The sequence below is a fragment of the Hemibagrus wyckioides genome, linkage group LG28 (genome assembly GCF_019097595.1).
Source record: "Hemibagrus wyckioides isolate EC202008001 linkage group LG28, SWU_Hwy_1.0, whole genome shotgun sequence".
Classification (NCBI taxonomy): domain Eukaryota; kingdom Metazoa; phylum Chordata; class Actinopteri; order Siluriformes; family Bagridae; genus Hemibagrus; species Hemibagrus wyckioides.
In genome coordinates, this window is record NC_080737.1 from 8,936,848 (window position 1) to 8,956,891 (window position 20,044).

The window sequence follows — 20,044 nt, forward strand, 5'->3', positions numbered from 1 at the left end:
GTAAGTTACATCCCTGTGATAATTGCTGAATGAAAAAGCAACTCCCTACCTGTTACTTCTAGGAATGTTAGGTATGATTTGTGTAAAAATAGGTCCCTAATGGTTGAATGGGTGGAGTTAAATCATTGTGGGTGAAATTAAAATACATTTTTTTTTTACTAATTGAGCCCAATCCCAATTTCCATGTATGAAAAGCTATGCCCCCAAACCTCTTGGCAGTTTAGAGTTAGCATGCTAACTAAAGTTATCATTAGCAATGACTGTCATTACACTTTGAAGCATATTCAGACATTCAACTGCTTGAAAGCTAAAATAACTCTATAAACATGCAAATTCTCCTCCATAATAGTTTATGCAGATGCATGCTTTATGAACGGACAGCCGGGACTGACAAGAGGCTTATCTAAATATAAACAAAGCTTCCACACCGGCAGACAGGTTTCCCGTTATAAACTCGATTTTAACATGTTAGTGTTAGTAACCTGTGTAGTACACTAGACACTAACTAGACAAACTGGCTATGCTAGGTAGTGCTAATAACTAGTCATGTTTGAGGAACCTTGTTTATTTATTACCAGATATATGATCACTGGTAAAGGGATATATATGTATATATATATATATATATATATATATATATATATATATATATATATATATATATATATATATACAGGGGCTGGACAATGAAACTGAAACGCCTGGTTTTAGACCACAATAATTCATTAGTATGGTGTAGCGCCTCCTTTTTGTGGCCAATACAGCATCAGTTCGTCTTGGGAATGACAGATACAAGTCCTGCACAGTGGCCAGAGGGATTTTGAGCCATTCTTCTTGCAGAATAGTGGCCAGGTCACTACGTGATGCTGGTGGAGGAAAACGTTTCCTGACTCGCTCCTCCAAAACACCCCAAAGTGGCTCAATAATATTTAGATCTGGTGACTGTGCAGGCCATGGGAGATGTTCAACTTCACTTTCATGTTCATCAAACCACTCTGTCACCAGTCTTGCTGTGTGTATTGGTGCATTATCATCCTGATACATGGCACCGCCTTCAGGATACAATGTTTGAACCATTGGGTGCACATGGTCCTCCAGAATGGTTCGGTAGTCCTTGGCAGTGACGCGCCCATCTAGCACAAGTATTGGGCCTAGGGAATGCCATGATATTGCAGCCCAAACCATCACTGATCCACCCCCATGCTTCACTCTGGGCATGCAACAGTCTGGGTGGTACGCTTCTTTGGGGCTTCTCCATACCGTAACTCTCCCGGATGTGGGAAAGACAGTGAAGGTGGACTCATCAGAGAACAATACATGTTTCACATTGTCCACAGCCCAAGATTTTCGCTGCTGGCACCATTGAAACCGACGTTTGGCATTGGCACGAGTGACCAAAGGTTTGGCTATAGCAGCCCGGCCATGTACATTGACCCTGTGGAGCTCCCGATGGACAGTTTTGGTTGAGGTGCATATTTAATTCTGCAGTGAGTTGGGCAGCTGTGGTTTTATGTTTTTTGGATACAATCCGGGTTAGCACCCGGACATCCCTTTCAGACAGCTTCCTCTTGCGTCCACAGTTACTCCTGTTGGATGTGGTTCGTCCTTCTTGGTGGTATGCTGACATTACCCTGGATACCGTGGCTCTTGATACATCACAAAAACTTGTTGTCTTAGTCACAGATGCGCCAGCGAGACGTGCACCAACAATTTGTCCTCTTTTGAACTCTGATATGTCTCCTATAATGTTGTGTGCATTGCAATATTTTAAGCAAAACTATGCTATTACTCTGCTAATTAAACCTTCACATTCTGCTCTTACTGGTGGAATGTGCAATCAATGAAGTTTGGCCACCAGGCTGGTCAAATTTAGCCATGAAACCTCCAACACTAAATTGGCCAGTGTTTCAGTTTCAGTGTCCAACCCCTGTATATATATATATATATATATATATATATATATATATATATATATATATATATATATATATATATATATAGAATAGCTAACTGTGTTCTACATAATGTGGACAGAGAGATTTTGGATGTAGCTGTGTGTTTATTTGGTACAATAATACTCACGCACATTAGAGACCTGAATAGCTGATGACCTCATTCTGTATTAGTGCTTCGTCTCCAAACCGAATGGTTGTCTAGGGACGTAAGCTTATTTCCCCATCCTCAACTAAAGTGCCTTGCAAAGTTTTCAGCCCCTCTGAACTATGCCACATTTATAATTGCTACGCCCTGTTACTGAAATGGACTTAATTTGGTTATAGATCATGAATCCTGACTAAATTGCTTAGAACAATAAAATCGTGCGGGGAAAAAAATGTAAAAGTTGAGATTGCATTAAGTATTCACTCTTGTTCCTGGAGTTTGTTAGATAACATAAATAGATGGCATCAGTTTCCTGTCCTGACAGAAATTGAACCCGATGTGGTTATGACCAATTCGCCTCGAGTTTCGACACGTGTGTTCTGAGCTATGTTTAATACAGCAATGCAGATATACTTCCCAGCAGCTTACACCAGTCTGACCGCTCGCCTGTGATCAAATCCAATCGGTTTAAACTCTAGAGATTGTCTTGTGTGAAAATTCCAGGAGATCAGTATCTGATTCAAAGCATTTTTTTTCAGATTTGATGTGTAATTATCTGTGTAGAAGTATCTGCATGACTTCTGCAGTTTGTAAATCAGTGCCTGTCTGTGATGTGCTGCTACAGCAGGTGTACTTGCCGTATATAAGACTGATTTATTAAATAAGGAGCTATTTTGGATGCAGGGTGTATATTACATTTTTAAAAACAGGATCTATTTAACCCTACAGAGTCGGGTTGGAGTGTGTTGATGGCGACATCGATATTCAACGGCATTGTTCCTCTGGCTCAGAGGCAGAGCCTCATGAGGGCAGCCCGCCCCTGACCAGCACTTTAACACTCTCTGCATCCTTCGAAGAGGATATCCTAGACCTGAAGTGATGACAATCCCGCAGTGTGTCTCTTGTAGCCCCTTTCCAACCCTACTTGCGCTCTATTTGTTGTTTTGTTTGTTTGTTTTTGTTTTTTAATTTTTATTTTTTTACATTTTATGTTATTTGGATTTTTTTTTTTTACTTTTGTATCTGTCTGCATCTACACAATGTGATGTAGAAATGGAACCACAAAGCTTTGCACCTGAGTGAGTTTACAATAACCAGTGTGATATGAAGGTTACAATGCACTTGTGTGCGTGTGTGTGTGTCTGTGTGTATGTTTGTGTGTGTGTGTGTGTGTGTGTGATACTTAGCAACAGTCGTAATATCAAAATGCTGTAAGGAAAAGACAAAGCTGAGCTCTGGGATACGAATTTGAAAAGATTTAATCCCTTCTGAGGAAATTCACAGGGCCTCAATCAGGTTTTAATGACTCAGAAGTTATCATGAAACACCTAAAGATAGCATAGCCATGGAAAACTCAAGATCATAGCTTATATTTCCAGATCACAGGATAAGCTCCAAAGTATAGCATAGCAACCAAGCCTGAATGTAAATCTGAAGCACCTGAATCAGATTTAGATCATGATGTGATTTAAGTGATTTATCTGTCAATTGCACATTGTAATTATTTCAGAGTTAAAAGTTATATAAACTATATATATATATATACACATGTTAATGTGGCTGTACACATTAATAATATATATACACACACACAAATAAATATTCTTTCGAAATAATATTTAGTGATGAAACTTTAATAAAGGATATAAGTACAGTGAGTTAAATGTTATGTGACACCCAAGTTAACAATCTTGACCTGCACACCTTTTGCAAACAGGGCAGAAGTCTCCCACAAGTGCCATTTTCCTACAACTCCCAGCAGCTGCATTTAAATCAGACTGGACCATGGACTACATTTCCCGTGAAGCAAGTAGTTACACCTCGAAACCACTACCTATAGCCGTTCCATTAAGCGGAGACAACGAGCTTTTGTTTCATTAGCACACGCGCCTCGGCTCTTGATACTATGAAAGTGCACTCTTGAAAAAAAAAAATAAATAAAATAAAAGTTTTCGCCTCTGGATTTAAAGGGCTCCCGAAACACCTGCATGCCTCCCTTAAATCATATTACGAACTGAAAAAGGGATTTTGTATACTGAAACATTAGAATTAGGATTTGATACCTTCACAAGTCATAGACAGTTTACATTGAAGGGAATAATTCATATAAAGGGTTTCAATTCAGACTTCAAATTACGTTCTAATTTAAAAAGGCCAAAGAGGGAGTAAAGTAACCAATAGTGAAATGGTCACCTATATGTTTATGACCCATGTCCCACACTCAGATGGGAGATGAAATACTAGCATATATATATATATAAGGTAGGAAAAGACAGATATGGCATCATGTTACACTTAATGCATGCCCTCTCTAAATATTTTCTGACTCTGTACAACCATTATCCAAAACGAGTAGTAACCCGAGTGAAAAGCGAAATTGTGTGACTATTTTTGCAGATTCCGATTTTCAGTGTATTATTGTTGCACTGCAGTTTTTATTCTCGCCTGTTGATGAAAGGAGTGTGCGGTGCCGGTGACCGATGGAAGATGTTTCTAATTTTACATTTTTACGTTTACCCTTTGCCTCCTGCCCCTCTGTTTGCTCGATCCTCGTTATTTTCACAGTGGGTTTTTGTATCTGAATCAATATTAACTGTTTAGACTGTCGCTGAAACTGTTGCTGATATTGAAATTAAAAAGACAAAAAGAGAAAAAAAAAAAGAAAGAAAGAAAAAACAAAAACACCAAGTGTCTTAAAAATTGTATTGCCATTGTTTTTAATGCCAAGTACTACTTGTAAATGGTTGTGTTTCAGATGTGGCCTCAAACAAAACTATTATTATTATTATTATTATTATTACTATTATTATTTGAGCAAGTGCTGTAGATCACTGCTGTAGTTCGTATTGTTCAATGATATTAAATAAATATTTATGAGATTTCACTGGTCAAATTCATGTGTTAAAAGGTTTCAAAAAATTTCTCCCAACGAATAAGTTAGGACAGTAACACGTCGGCGTCACCAAGTCTTTAAATCTAGAAGTAGATACCACTTGCCTGCTAGGGCAAATAAAGGATGCACACATGTTTCTCTCTGAACCTCCACTGTTACATTTTTAATCAGATGCCACCTCTATGCCAGCGAATGAAGGCGTGCAGAGAAGAAAGCCTTTGTTTCATCAATCCGCATGCATAAGCAGCTGTTGTTGGCTAAATGCTACTGAACTTTGATTTGAACTGGCTTCTGTGGTCAGATATGAGAAAGAGCTTTCTGTCAAACAAACACCCATGGTTGCCTTGAGGTCAAAAGAAGGACGTCTGTACAGAAAAGAGTCCTCATTTCTAAGCATGGTTAAAGATTGATGGTGCTCTGTGGTGGGTTTTTTCTAGCTAGGGTTAATTTGTTTAATGATTGAATTTTCAAGCAAGTCAATGGTCCAGTAGTGCATGCAAACAGACCTAACATGGCTATCCAGAAAACATGACTTGATGTAAAAACCATTTAAAAATGCTGAGCAGAAAAGCAGCATCCAGTCCACAAGAGAAGAACCTGGAGAGATTGGGTATTGAGGAGGAGTCTCATATTCCTTCAATCTTATCAAGCCTTACAGGAAACGACTCATGGTGTGTTCAAGTCTGGGATAACTGGGACCACTTTTTAGCACAAAGTTTCCGAGTGTCAGTAAGAAAACACGACGGAATCAGTGCATGCAACCTTTTTAGTTGGCGTTAAATTTGTTTAAATTGAATGTTTCCTTGTCTCAGAAGCTGATTTACATTATTTTCATTTACAGTGTGTTTGGTTTATGCGGCATGTTATCAAAATATAAAAGCAACTTGGTTAGCACCTACAGGAGAGTAAGGATTCAATTACGATATAATAAACTGATCATCCATAACATTATGTCCACTGACAGGTGAAGTGAATAAGACTGATGATCTCCTCATCATGGCTCCTGTTAGTGGGTGGGATATATTAGGCAGCAAGCGAACATTTTGTCCTCAAAGTTGACGTGTTAGAAGCAGGAAAAAGTGGTGAACCGGCGACAGGGTCATGGGCAGCCAAGGCCTCATAAACTGATTAAAACAAAAAAGAAAAAAGAATGATGCTCATTTTTTCCTCATTTTTTTTTTTAGAAAAGTAGAGTTAAAAAACCTTGCTGTGTTTTTGTATTTAATGAGAAGAATGTTTGCCTCCATTTTGCTCTGATCAAAGCAATTTGAACGCACCTAATGTCGCAATTACGACTTTCCAACTGGTAAAAATGCAACTTTCCCTGGAGTACTTGATTGCACAGTCAGTGCTGTTATTTTAGGAAGGGAGATTTCAGATTCAACAAATTCTGGAGTTGATTGCAGATGAAGAAACATAGAAGCCAGATCAGTTTTACTACAACATTGTACTATAACTTTTCTCTTGTTTGTAGTCTGGTGGTCCAAATCACCCTAATACCACACCCAATAAAAACACCAAACCCTAATACCACACCCAATAAAAACACCAAACCCTAATACCACACCCAATAACAACACCCTAATTCCACACCCTAATACCATACCCCAATACCACACCCTTACACCATACCCCAATACCATACTCTTACACCATACCCCAATATCACACCCTTATACCACACCCTAATACCACACCCTTATACCATACCCCAATACCACACTCTTACACCATATCCCAATATCACACCCTTATACCACACCCTAATACCACACCCTTATACCATACCCCAATACCACACTCTTACACCATACCCCAATATCACACCCTTATACCACACCCTAATACCATACCCCAATACCACACCCTTACACCATACCCCAATACCATACTCTTACACCATACCCCAATATCACACCCTTATACCACACCCTAATACCACACCCTTATACCATACCCCAATACCACACTCTTACACCATATCCCAATATCACACCCTTATACCACACCCTAATACCACACCCTTATACCATACCCCAATACCACACTCTTACACCATACCCCAATATCACACCCTTATACCACACCCTAATACCATACCCCAATACCACACTCTTACACCATACCCCAATATCACACCCTTATACCATACCCCAATACCACACCCTTATACCACACCCTAATACCACACCCTTATACCACAGCCTAATGCCACAGGCTAATATCAAAAATGTGGATGCAGTACTGTTCACATATTATATTCAACACATATTTCCCCAAAATTGGAATTATCATTTAGCGTTATGTTTCTTAAAGCTAATAGATTATTTCCCTGATTTGTATTCCATCACTAGCTGGACCATTTAGCTGAATGCACATACTAATAATGTTTAAATAAAAGGTGAGTATGATACACAGGAGTGCTGAAGAACCCATGGCATTAATGCTGCATTGACCCAAGGGTGCAACCTGTAATTCCCAACATCCAACAAGGAAACACTAAAGAAAACACCCTCTCAAGTTGAAATTCCTACTAGTCGACCTGCCTTTTTTTTTTTACTATGAGCTCCTATCAAATCAACATGGCTGCATATAGCATCAGTAAAAAAGTACATTTAAATGTAAATAAATGATACTATATTTACAATTATTTTTAGATTAATCAACATACAGATATTTTTGCATGTTAAACCTGTAACATTGACTGTACAGTTTGCTGTTTGAGGAGGAAAATATACATCACCCACCACATGCTTTTTCCTCATGTCATATGCTGAATGCACACACACACAAAAAAAAATGTTGTTCTAACTTGGAAATGACCAGTTACGAGGTCAAATACAGAAATACTACTTGTATAAAGTAGGCTACTGTGGCTAGATAATGGAGTGAAAAGAGAATGTATTTGGTAACTTCGGTGCTGAAGATTTCCCTGAATGTAATAATTCATAGCCAACGACTGAAGTTTGCTGAGAGAAGCCTAGCGTACTTCCCTTAGCATTATGAGTGGCAAATTACTCCAGCATGAAGTATGAGCATGGATTAAGTGAGCAATTCACTCCACCACACTCGTGCCTGTCTTACTCATCGTTAAATACCTCTCATTTTGTGCAGTATGAGGTTTTTACTAAGTAGACGATTGTAAGATGGCCAACTTTGGGGGTTAGCCTAACCTGCAGCTCTGACTGCAGACCTGTAATAGGTGTGTGACACTAGTGTGAAGATCTCCCGGCATGTACAAAGGTATGTTATATACCTGTATACGGAACGACATCATGTAAAATAATATTACATTAAATACAATGCAGGGTGTACCCCTGCCTTTCGCCCTATGTGCGCTGGGATAGGCTCCAGCAGACCCCCGTGACCCTAGGAGCCCTAGGAATAAGCGGGTATAGACAATGAATGAATGAATGAATAAATACATTGCCTTCTGGGTAAGTTCACAATGTATGAAAACAAACGAAAATTCCTGAGCTGCTGCAAGTTGAGAGCTTCCAGATAATCATGTTACAGTCAGTTCTGTGTCATTGAGGTCAGGCCATGACTGGGAGGACAGGTTAAACCACCATATATCATGACCCAACTTTAGACATGAATGAATGTCACAGTGAAGGAGGAATTAGTGAATGACAGCCAGATTTATCCATGCTGTTCATTTATACTGTTACTCAAGTCTGTACAGTGGACTATAGTCTCTGTCTCTGTATCATTTTGTCAATTTTACATTAAGTTCAGGTTTTAATTTCATTCACACACACATTAGTCATCTTAATAAGGTCTCCTCTTCTCAATTTTTACCCACGTTTCTCCCAATCTCACTTTCCACTAGAGAGTTTTCACAGAACATCTCCCAGCTGGTGACAGTAAACACTTGGATGCTTCCTTCAAGACACATCTTTTCACACTGCTGCTTAGTCACTGGGTAACTGAATGTGCTTGGATGAGCCGGGAAGGTCTTCTTTAATGGCCACACATGGCTATGATACCGTCAGGATTTAAACCTCTGATCTCACAAAGATATGTTTACCACTGCACTACTCTGAATCCACTCATTTTAGTTTATTAATTATATAGTCCTTGCCACCATGAGCAAAATTATCCATAACATAGCACCCTTTAAAATCCCGAAAACTGAATGTTCTCCAACCATACTACGATGGACGGCGAGGGTTAAACGTCAGGAACTACATCATCAATCCACTTCAAGTAGGAGTGACTTCCATCTTGAATGGGAAAACTGAGGATTTCTGGAGTTTGGTATGGATGTATTGCTCTAGAGGAACACAGAGACTGGTATGAGAAATCCAAATTACATTCATGTTTTTGAATTCTTGGTTCAACTTTCGTATTTTTTATGTATCTACTGCTTCTTTTTAAATAAGAGGAAATTTACTTACTTTACAATCTCGGTGAGTCGCTGAATCATAGAAGTTCTGGTCCTCACCAGCTAAGAAACAAAAAACTGTTAAACTTTGCCATTTCTATAAAACAAAATTATGAAACTAAATGTTTTATATTTAAAGCAGTGAATTGTTTATGTGCTCATTAATCGATATCTACTATAAAAGCTTAAATGACTTAAACTTCTACACACCAGCAGGATTTCAGAAGCATCTTGAATCTCCCCATTCCAGTAGAACCTAATAAACAGAAATAATAGTTAATCTATCTATCTATCTATCTATCTATCTATCTATCTATCTATCTATCTATCTATCTATCTATCTATCTATCTATATTTATTAATTTATTTTATTTTTTTTTACAGTTGCATATTTGTTTTCCGATCAAATTATTACACTTTGAAAGAAAACTGAATTGCTGAAAAATCTATAGCTAGAAGTAGACCTACTGTGCATTACAAAAATAAATATCGAAATTAAAATAATAAATATCTCAAACCAATTTAACTTTCTAACTCATACTGTGAGTCTTGCAGAAATTTACACGGTTAAAGAAATGTGCCGTTTTAGCGAGTGAAAATATCTTGAACAGAATATTATTTAACATTTAGTTTACACTGAAACATATATAACATTATGATGATGATGATGGAACGCTTGAATTATATTATATTATATTTGGTTCATAATAGGAAATTCATGATACATTAGGCTGTAAAAGTTCAAGATATTTTTTCTTGTCATTAATCAAAGAGTCAAGTGTTACTGTGCCTGTTAAGTGTCATGTCACCATGTCACCATCCCCGTGTTCCAATTCCCAGCATACACCAGGGCCTACAAACCTGACCTCCCAGGACTACACTCCTCACAACACACTCGTACGTCCTCACTGTCAGTCACTAAGCTACTGATTGAACACAACTTTCTTCATTAAGCTTTATCACTGCAAAGTATTTCTCCACTATTGTATTGTTTGCTGAACGCCCCACCTTGACTTGCCTTCCTTATTTATTATTTTCTTATTAAAGATCACATTTATATGTAATTGTGTCTGGGTGTTTCGTGACATTAGGGTGTTACAGTTACGGTGTGTATAGGTTTGCAGAAAAAAGTCAGTCTGTTCTTACATGGTCGATGTAGGAGGAAGAATATTCACACATGCTGCCATCCTTTTCTCCATGATGTGTCTGAAGGAGAAAGAATATTATTTATGATTATTACCATTACCAGGGCACCATACAGAGAGAAACCTGAGATCAGGAACAAGCTCGAGAAGCCTGGAACTGTGGCACAGCACAGCTACCTGCCAGTTGTCATGATCTGATAGAGTGTCTATAAGTCATTTAGATAACAGTGAGAATGTGTTACATCGTATTAAATAAATTCTCGAATTTTTCCCCTTTGCTTTTCTTCGCATCTCAGCTTTGGAGGCTGGGGTCAGAGCACAGGGTCAGTTATGTTGTACCACGTCTGGAGCAGGGCCTTTCTCAGGGGCCCAGAGGATTGAGTCTGTGACCTTCCAATCAAAAACTCAAAGCCTTAACCACTTGAGCTACCACTCACACACACCTGGTTGCCCCGCCCCCCAACAAACCCATGCACAGCTGGTTCCTATGTAGATTAAAGCTATGTGTTTGTGTTACAGTCCTGTCGTCACCGCTACAAGGTAATATGTTTCTTCCTGTGATGTATTCAGCTGCTCTGTGTTAGCTCAGTGATTAGTGTGTCTGTGTATCCTCATCCATTTCTATGTTCTGTTGCCAAATCTTATCAAATCTTATCGTGTTTTGCCTTGCATACGATAATGGGTTTGTCATGTTTAATGTCGCTATCTAGTGCAACTCACGCTATGGACTTCCCCCTTATATATCAATGCTGGGTTTATGCACAGTGCATTGGCTCTTTGTTTTTATACCAATTATGATGAATAATTCTATAATTCTATCATGAAGTATTCAGATACCTTACTTCTGTTTTGACACAAAACACTACAGTATAATGTTTAGCTACTTTTACAGTCCTATGCTGTTTGGAAAAAGGTTTCCCTAGCAACCTGGCCGAACTTAACTGCGAGTTTGATTGGATTCTTTTCCGAATTTGCTTCTGCCGAATGTAGGATACAAGCTGAATTGTCTTTTATGAGATTAGCCGTGTGAGCACTGTGATTGCTGACAGTGTCTGCGTCTGAGCAGAGCGAGTATTAAGCAGTTGCCTTCCGAGTACAACCGCATGCCAAGTCAAAGACACCAGTGTTCTCTCTCACACACACACTGCTCATTTAAATGCAGCGTCATGTTTGAACACCCTAAACGGCATATTATTGTCAGTAAATAACGTAATAATTCAACAACAAAAGGACACAGATGATGAAAAAGCATTGCATTGAGGCATGTGTGTACCGTATATCCTCACACCACATCATGATGTGTACATTTGTATGCATCTCTTGCACATAGCCTGCACTAATGAGATTTTCCACTGAAACAATGCTAGTGATTCTCAGCTAGTCTTTCCTTAGAATGGACACAATGATGCAGTATAAATTAGATAAACGTTTAAAAATCTATTTATCTTCCAGCGCTCACATTACTGTTTTCAGGCGTGGGCTGCTTTAAATCCGAGGGTAACTCAATTCCATGTTTAGATTCTTACTGGTTTTAGTAGGTGCTTGAATTTAGCACCAAAATGACAAATGAAAACTTTGATCAAATTTAAGTCATTTAATTTTTTTTTTTCTAACCTGAATTCAGCAGGACTACATGTGCTTCAGGTGATGCCAAGTATCAATCCAAAACCCAACATCTGCATATTTCATCTTCCCTTTTTAATTAATGGTAATTACAGGATTACTATTTTAGTGTAGTAGCATACGTTTAGTAATTCTTTAGCAAAGCAGTTTCGTCAAAATCGAGCTAATCATGATCTATACTGTTCCTCATCACTGCCACATTGAAAAGCTGCATGCTCATGCTCATTGAAAACACTGCACACACATTCATTATCATCAGTGCTATATTCATATGACCATATTCACATTCATATCATAACTTATGTATCGCTGTGTTTTTTTGTGTTTATTTTTCATCTGTTCTGTACAACTAATCTATTTCATTTTATTTTACGTTCTAAACTCGATTTTTGACTATTTTTATAACATGGTAGCATTTCTCTGCATGTTATGTTTGATTGTGCATAATTATGTATGTGGCAAAAATCTGAAAAAAATAATAAAAAAAAATACAACACAGTTTGGTGCCCCTATATGGCTAATAAGGTGCTTGGCCTCACATGATAGTAGACAGTTCAATGAGAGAATCTGTTCTTATTATTAATATTAATTTATTTTCATAATATAATTACAACTATATAATATAATTATAACAATCACTATGTAAAATAATAACAATTATTATTATTATTATTATTATTATTATTATTATTATTATTATTATTTATTTATTTTTTATTTATTTATGTTTTTTTTACACCAAACCTACATTTTTGCTGGTTTTCTGAAGCTTATACATTAAAATGACTGGTAATGGCTTTTGAAATACTATACACTCACTGAGCACTTTACTAGGAACACAACACTAAAAAGTGGAAATGGTAGCCCAGTGGTTAAGGTGCAGGATTACTGAGCAGAAGTTTGTGAGTTCAAATCCCAGGACCCCCAAGCTGCCACTGCTGGACCCTTGAGCAAGGCCCTTAACCTTCACCTGCTCAGCTGTATACGATAAATATAAGTCGCTCTGGAAAAGACCAAAATGTACCCCCTCTACCATAAATGTACTGGGTTGGTCCTCCCTTTGCTCTCCAAATAGCCTCAATTCTTCATGGCATGGATTCCAGAAGATGATGAACATTTCTTTGCAATTTATGATTGCACTAAGCAATTCCTGTAAATTTTTCAGCTGCACTTTTCATGCTGTGACTCTCACATTCTGCCACATGCCAAAGATGTTCTATTGGATACATATCCGGGGACTGGGAAGGACTCACTGAACTCAATTCTCATGCTCATGACATCAGTTGAGACTTTTGCTCAGTGTTCAACAACAACCCGCAAATGGCATTCAAGTGATGGTTGATTGGTGTTAACAAACCCAATTTGGGCCAAGAAAACTATTAACATTATACCAATTCCACCAAGCTGGTAGGGTCCATGGATTCCTGCTGTTGGTATCAAATTCTGACTCTACCATCTGTGTGCCTCGGATTCATCTCTCCACATTTTGTCTGCAGCCCCAGCTTCCTTTTCTTCAGTTCTGACAGATTTAGAAATTTAGAAACTGATGTGGTCTTCTGCTGGTGTAGCTCATCCATCTCAAGATTCAATATGTTGTGTGTTCTGAGCTTCTGTGAACCATTCTGGCTATTCTCCATTAACATCTTTCACCAACAAGACATTTCCATCCACAGAACTAGCCTTCACTGAACACTGTTGTGTGTGAAAATCCCAGGAGATCAGCAGTTACAGAAATAATCAAACCGGTCTGTTTGGGACCATCAGTCAAAAGCACTGAGATTAAATTTTCCCCCCATTCTGATGGTTGATGTGAACATTACTCGAGGTTGCTGGCCCGTATCTGCATGATTTTATGCACTGCACAGCTGCCACATGATTGGCTGATTAGATAACTGCATGAATTTATAGATTCCTCATAAAGTGCTTGTTGAGTGTCTCAGTATTTAGATAATATGTGTGTGTGTGTGTGTGTGTGTGTACCTGCCAATGTCTTTAGCAGTTTGCTCAGTAGGACAGTTAATGAGCAACACGGAATGATGTCCGGTGAGGTAACTGCCGCTCAGGGCTGTGTACATCTGAACAACCAACACTGACATGACTGGATACAGCATCATGGTCAGGATCAGTGTCTGAAACAAATCATTCCGAAAAGATTAGCAGGGATATGGTTTAGGACACAGTATGATATAGTCCCTGTAGCAACCGTCTGTGGCTTTGTTTATGGTAAAAACACTTGTTCGGTGCATAGGGGATATTTCTTTCCTGATTCCTGGTATTTTGTTTTGCACAGCATACTAAAGTCATCCAATACTGTGTGTAGTTACTTTTGAATGACAAACGGCAAATCACAAAGATATATTGTTTACACATAGTAAAGTAAAAGTAAAATAACTGCTCATGATCTGCATACCATCTCATCTGATAGCTTAAACCTGTTTGGCTGCCAGAAATGCTTTCTTTGCATTTCCTGATGATGTGACTGCTGACAAAGCAGCACGAAGAATTCTGAAGTGTATAGGCCTATATTATCTAGACACATTCAGCCAAATTGCGCTACACAGTACACACTTGAAGCCTGAGCTGAATCAAGAAAAAAAAGTATCTACACTATACTGCCAAATGTTTTAGGACGTCTGCCTTTACATGTACATGAATGTAATATGGAGTTGGCCCGCCCTTTACAGCTATAACAGCTTCAACTCTTCTGGGAAGACTTTATGGGAATTTTTGACCATTCCACAAGAAATGCATTTGTGAGGTCAGGCACTGATGTTGGACGAGAAAGGCCTGGCTCACAGTCTCCGCTCTAATTCATCCCAAAGTTGTTCTCCACATCAAACTCGCTCATCCATGTCTTTATGGACCTTGCTTTGTGCACTGGTGCAAACAGGAAGGGGTTCTCCCCAAACTGTTCCCACAAAGCTGGGAGAAATTGACATGAAATTGTCCAAAAAGTCTTGGTATGCTGAAGCATTAAGAGTTCCTTTCACTGGAACTAAGGGGCCGAGCCCAACCCCTGAAAAACAACACCTGAATTCAATGATTTGGAGGAGTGTTCCAAAACTTTTGGCAATATAGTGCATATACACTGGAGTAAAGGCATGCAGAGCAACACCGGGGTAGAAACCCAGCGTCTGCTGATGTCTGGATTCATGACTTCAGGCAGCGATTCACTGGATAACTAATCACGTGAGTGGATTTGCAACCAAGAATTTAAAATAACAATTTAATTTATGATTAGTTTTTGCCTTACTTTTGTCTTACAGTATCTACAACCAGAATATTCTGTATGCAAGGACATGATACAGTTTAACAGGGAGCCTAAGGGCTTTTCACACTTGAAATAGTTCCCTCATGGGTGATTATAAACTCCAGGTAAACAAAACCTGAGTTTCCTTGTTTCACATTTCACACTGCTCATACTTTACCTGGGTTTAACCTGGGCATTAATTTTTGGGATTCATAAACTGATGTTTCACACTGTACGTCTCTAAACCCTGCCTTAATTTTATTTGTGGTGTCAACAACCACGAATGGATCAATACAGCACTTTCTTTTTTTTTTTCTTTTCATTTTAAGCCTCTGAGACGCACCTTGACAAAAAAGACAAAGCAGAGATGAGCAAATTATATGAACATGAACATTAAATGATTTTCTTCCCTCAAACGCTGCAACTTCTGTTCTTCACAAAACGTACAAATCACGCGATACACGTGTGGGACTCACTTAACCTGACTTATAAACAGAGGTGGACAAAGTACACAATTTCCTTACTTGAGTGAAAGTACAGGTACTACTGGTCAAACATGGTCAAACAAGTTGTAAAGACAGATTTTTACTTAAGTAAAAGTATAGAAGTTCTTGTTTTTCAAAGTACTTAAGTATCAAAAGTAAAAAGTAAATGTCAACGCATTGTTTTATTATTGTTGCATTGCTGTATGCAATACTTACAGTACCTTTTGTAGCAACATAGTGAATATACTGACCAGTTTGTAGTATCTGTGGAATTAAGAGCTTTTAGAATGTTACAAAACCTATAGAAATTAAACAACTGAATTGACAAAAAAGACAGGTATAATCATTTTCATTTTTTATTTAACACTCCTACCACCCTCAGCAAAAAAGTACACATCTATGTGTATCCATTCATGCACATTTGAATCAAGTGGTCTGTAAGTGCAGACTGATCAGGAAAAAACCCAGCTACATAACTGTAGCTGTATGACAGCATCACTGCTTTAACGAAGAGCAAAACAGAAAGACTTATTTGCCATCACAACAAAAAATTTCAAACCATTAGTTGTGACAACAGATCAACTTTCCTTGACCTGGGATTAAAAGCACAGTATTAAAAACCGTATACCGTTTAGGATTTGCACAGATTTTACTTATTAATTATTAATTATACATAATTCAACTAAGAAATAATAATCAGGACCATTAAAACCAGTACACAGTGTTACATGCACCAAACAGTAATTTAGCAGTAGTATATTGCATAACAATTGCATTTTAGGGAAGATTCGTTTCTGTATTAATTGTTCATGTGATTATAATAAATAACCACAAGCCTAGTCTTTCGTGTCCCTGGAACATAAACACCCCAACCTGTTCCAGCATGCACAAACAAGCTCCATAAAGACCTGGCTTGCTAAGCTTGGAGTGGAAGAACTCGAGTGCCCCACACAGAGCCCTGACCTCAACCCTACTGTACACCTCTGGGATGAATTCGAGTGCTTCCTCACCCAGTATAACTAATCCTGTTCAGTGGGGTTATATGTACACTGTATGGACATGGTCCCAGTGCCCTGACCTCAAATCCGCTGAACATCTAATGGGATGAATTGGAACACCAACCGTGCCCTAGGCCTCCTCACCCAACGTCAGTGACCTGACTGATGCTCTTGTAACTGAATGAACATAAATCTCTACAGCCACACTTTTCCCTTTGAAATACCTTCTGAAAAGAGCGGGTTATTATAACAGTAAAGGAGGCTTATTAATTGTGGTCAGTGACCTCCTGATCAGAAGGATGTGAGCTCAAAGCCGAGGACCAAGCAGCCACTGCATATAAGGCACTTCAATGTCAATTGCTCAGCTGATAAATATATACAGTACCAGTCAAAAGTTTGGACACACATTTTAATTCAATGTTTTTTGTTTAGGGATTTATTTTCTACATTCTAGAACAATACTGGAGATTTCAAAACTATGAAATAACACACATGGACTTAAGTAATCCATATGTAATGACAACAAAAAACAGTCAGTTGTTATTTTAAGACACGAAGGTCAGGTGTTCTGGAACAGTTCTTGCAAGAACAGTATTGTCAAGTGCATTTGCAAAACCCATCAAGCACCATGATGAAACTGGCTCACATGAAGCTCATCCCAGGAAAGCAAGACCAAAATTTACCTCTGCTGCAGAGGAGAAGTTCATTTAGAGTCACCAGCCTCAGAAATCACCAATTAACAGCACCTCAGATTAGAGCCGTTATGAAGGTCCACTGAATAGCTTGAAATGGTACAAAGGTAACTGGTGAACTGCCAGAGGTTAAAAAAAGGTAAGGTTACCCAAAACTGAAAAATAATGTACATTTCAGAATTATACAAAAAGGCCTTTTTCAGGGAACACAAAATGGGTTAACAATTTTAAGCTGTTCTGCAGCAATGGAGGTTGATCAAGCCTTGAAAGCTGCAATTAACAATGGAAGAGAGACAGACCATCATAACACTTAAAAATGTAGGTCTTTCCTACAGAGAGATTGCAAAGAAAGTCAAGGTGTCAGTGAGTACAGTTTACTTCACCATCAAAAGGCACTCAGAAACTGGGGCAAACTCTGACAGGAAGAGGTCTGGCAGACCCAAAGGCACAACTGAATCGGAGGACAAGTTTCTGAGAGTTAACAGCTTGTGTGATAGGCAGCTCACATGACAACAGCTTCAAGCACAGCTTAATAGTGGTCGTAGTAAGCAAGTCTCAGTTTCAACTATGAAGGGAAGACTTCGAGCTGCAGGTTTGACAGGACGAGTTGCAGCAAGAAAGCCATTACTAAGACGTCAGAATAAGACAAAGAGGCTTGCCTGGGCCATGAAACACCGCCATTGGACTACTGAAGACTGGAAGAAGGTATTATGGACTGATGAATCAAAATTTGAAATCTTCGGTTCATTATGCAGGATCTTTGTACACCGTCGAGTAGGCGAAAGGATGGTTCCACAGTGTGTGGCATCAAACATGTCAAACATGGAGGAGGAAGTGTGATGGTCTGGGGCTGTTTTGCTAGATCCAGGGTCAGTGACTTGTACAGAGTGAGAGGCACCCTGAACCAAAACGGCTACCACAGCATTCTGAAGCGCCATGCAATACCCTCTGGTATGCGCCTAGTTGGTCAGGGGTTCATCCTACAGCAAGATAATGACCCAAAACATAAGTCCAAGCTATGCTAGAACTACCTCAGGAAAAAAGAACAAGATGGTAAGCTTGAAAACATGGAGTGGCCAGCACAGTCTCCAGACTTAAACCCCATCTAGCTGGTTTGGGATGAACTGGACAGAAGAGTGAAAGCAAAGCAACCTACAAGTGCCACACATTTATGGGAACTTCTGCAACAGATTTGGGAAGAACTTGCTGAAGAATATTTGATTTCTATTGTAGAAAGAATGCCACGAGTGTGTTCAGCTGTTATATCTGCCAAAGGTGGCTACTTTGATGAGTCAAAAGTTTAGAATGGATCAGGGCATCTCCAAAACTGCAGCTCTTGTGGGGTGTTCCCAGTCTGCAGTGGTCAGTATCTATCAAAAGTGGTCCAAGGAAGGAACAGTGGTGAACCGGTGACAGGGTCATGGGTGGCCAAGTCTCACTGATGGACATGGGGAGTGAAGGCTAGTCCGTGTGATCCGATCCAACAGGCGAGCCACTGTTGCTCAAATTGCTGAAAAAGTTAATGCTGGTTCTGATAGAAAGGGGTCAGAATACACAGTGCATCACGGGTCAGGGCTGTTTTAGCAGCAAAAGGGGGACCAACACAATATTAGGCAGGTGGTCATAATGTTATGCCTGATTGGTGTATATAGCTAGATAAATGTAAGTGCATGGATGTGTCTGCTAAATATAAGTTTACAATAAGATGTTTAGTAGGATTTTTTAATGTTTAAATGGTCATTTTATTGCCGAGGGAACTGAGCTGAAATCCATGTGAAGTGAATCTCCAACACAACTCTGTAGAGAAGAGCACAGCTTCCACACAGCGATGCGGAACATGTGCACTATCCATTAATTATTTTTGACGTTATATTCATTAAAAATAAAATGGATTCATTTCATTTTCATTTCATGTTTTAAATGTCGACCTACACTTACACATAGCTGCCTCAATACTCCATAAGTCTGCAAGTCACTTACCCAGAAAATGACAACAAGTCGAGTTCTAGTCATGTTTTGAGAAATTTGATCCGCGTGACACCGCAAACAAAACCTGTCCATTCCGTGTCCTTCACAAAGTCCAGGACTTCCCAGTGGTGGAGTAAATATGAAATAAAGAGTCTTTCACGGCTGTTTACATGGTATTTCTATCGAAACGTGGACACGTCCAGCACTTACAGCGTTGACAGTTACTTCTCGACTGACAGGTGGCCGAGAGGCGAGTCGAAGCGGATTGGATCATAAGCCGGAAGTCAAACCGCAGTATATTTTAATAATAAACTTCACATCTGTGTGAGTCTAAAAAGTGAGTCTAAAAACTTCAAAACAAACGTTTCTGATGTAAACGAGTGTGAACAATAAAGAGGTCATTTTCTGACAGAGTTTTTAGTGTAAGCCGCGCGTGCCACCGGATTGTTTGGGTCACATTAGGAGCCTTCACATTCAGCTGCGTCCAGTGCTTAATTTGTAAA

General features: G+C 38.9%; 2 protein-coding genes across 6 annotated transcripts in view; one reads left to right on the plus strand and one right to left on the minus strand.

Moving 5' to 3' along the window:
* Positions 1–4,761, plus strand: part of garnl3 (GTPase activating Rap/RanGAP domain like 3) — an 89,004-nt gene extending 84,243 nt beyond the window's left edge. For all 5 annotated transcript variants that reach the window (XM_058383905.1, XM_058383902.1, XM_058383906.1 and 2 more), the window contains one exon: positions 2,830–4,761. In XM_058383905.1, coding sequence (XP_058239888.1) covers positions 2,830–2,980 — 151 coding nt within the window. In that variant the 3' untranslated portion in view covers positions 2,981–4,761. The remainder of the gene's footprint in view (positions 1–2,829) is intronic.
* Positions 4,447–19,726, minus strand: zgc:63972 (protein CutA homolog). Its single transcript, XM_058383907.1, has 6 exons — positions 19,554–19,726; positions 14,129–14,277; positions 10,527–10,586; positions 9,591–9,636; positions 9,394–9,443; positions 4,447–9,269 (listed from the first exon to the last, which is right to left on the minus strand). Exons 1-6 carry the CDS (start codon positions 19,632–19,634, stop codon positions 9,167–9,169), a joined length of 489 nt encoding a protein of 162 aa, XP_058239890.1. The 5' UTR covers positions 19,635–19,726; the 3' UTR covers positions 4,447–9,166.
* Positions 19,727–20,044: the final 318 nt, after the last annotated feature.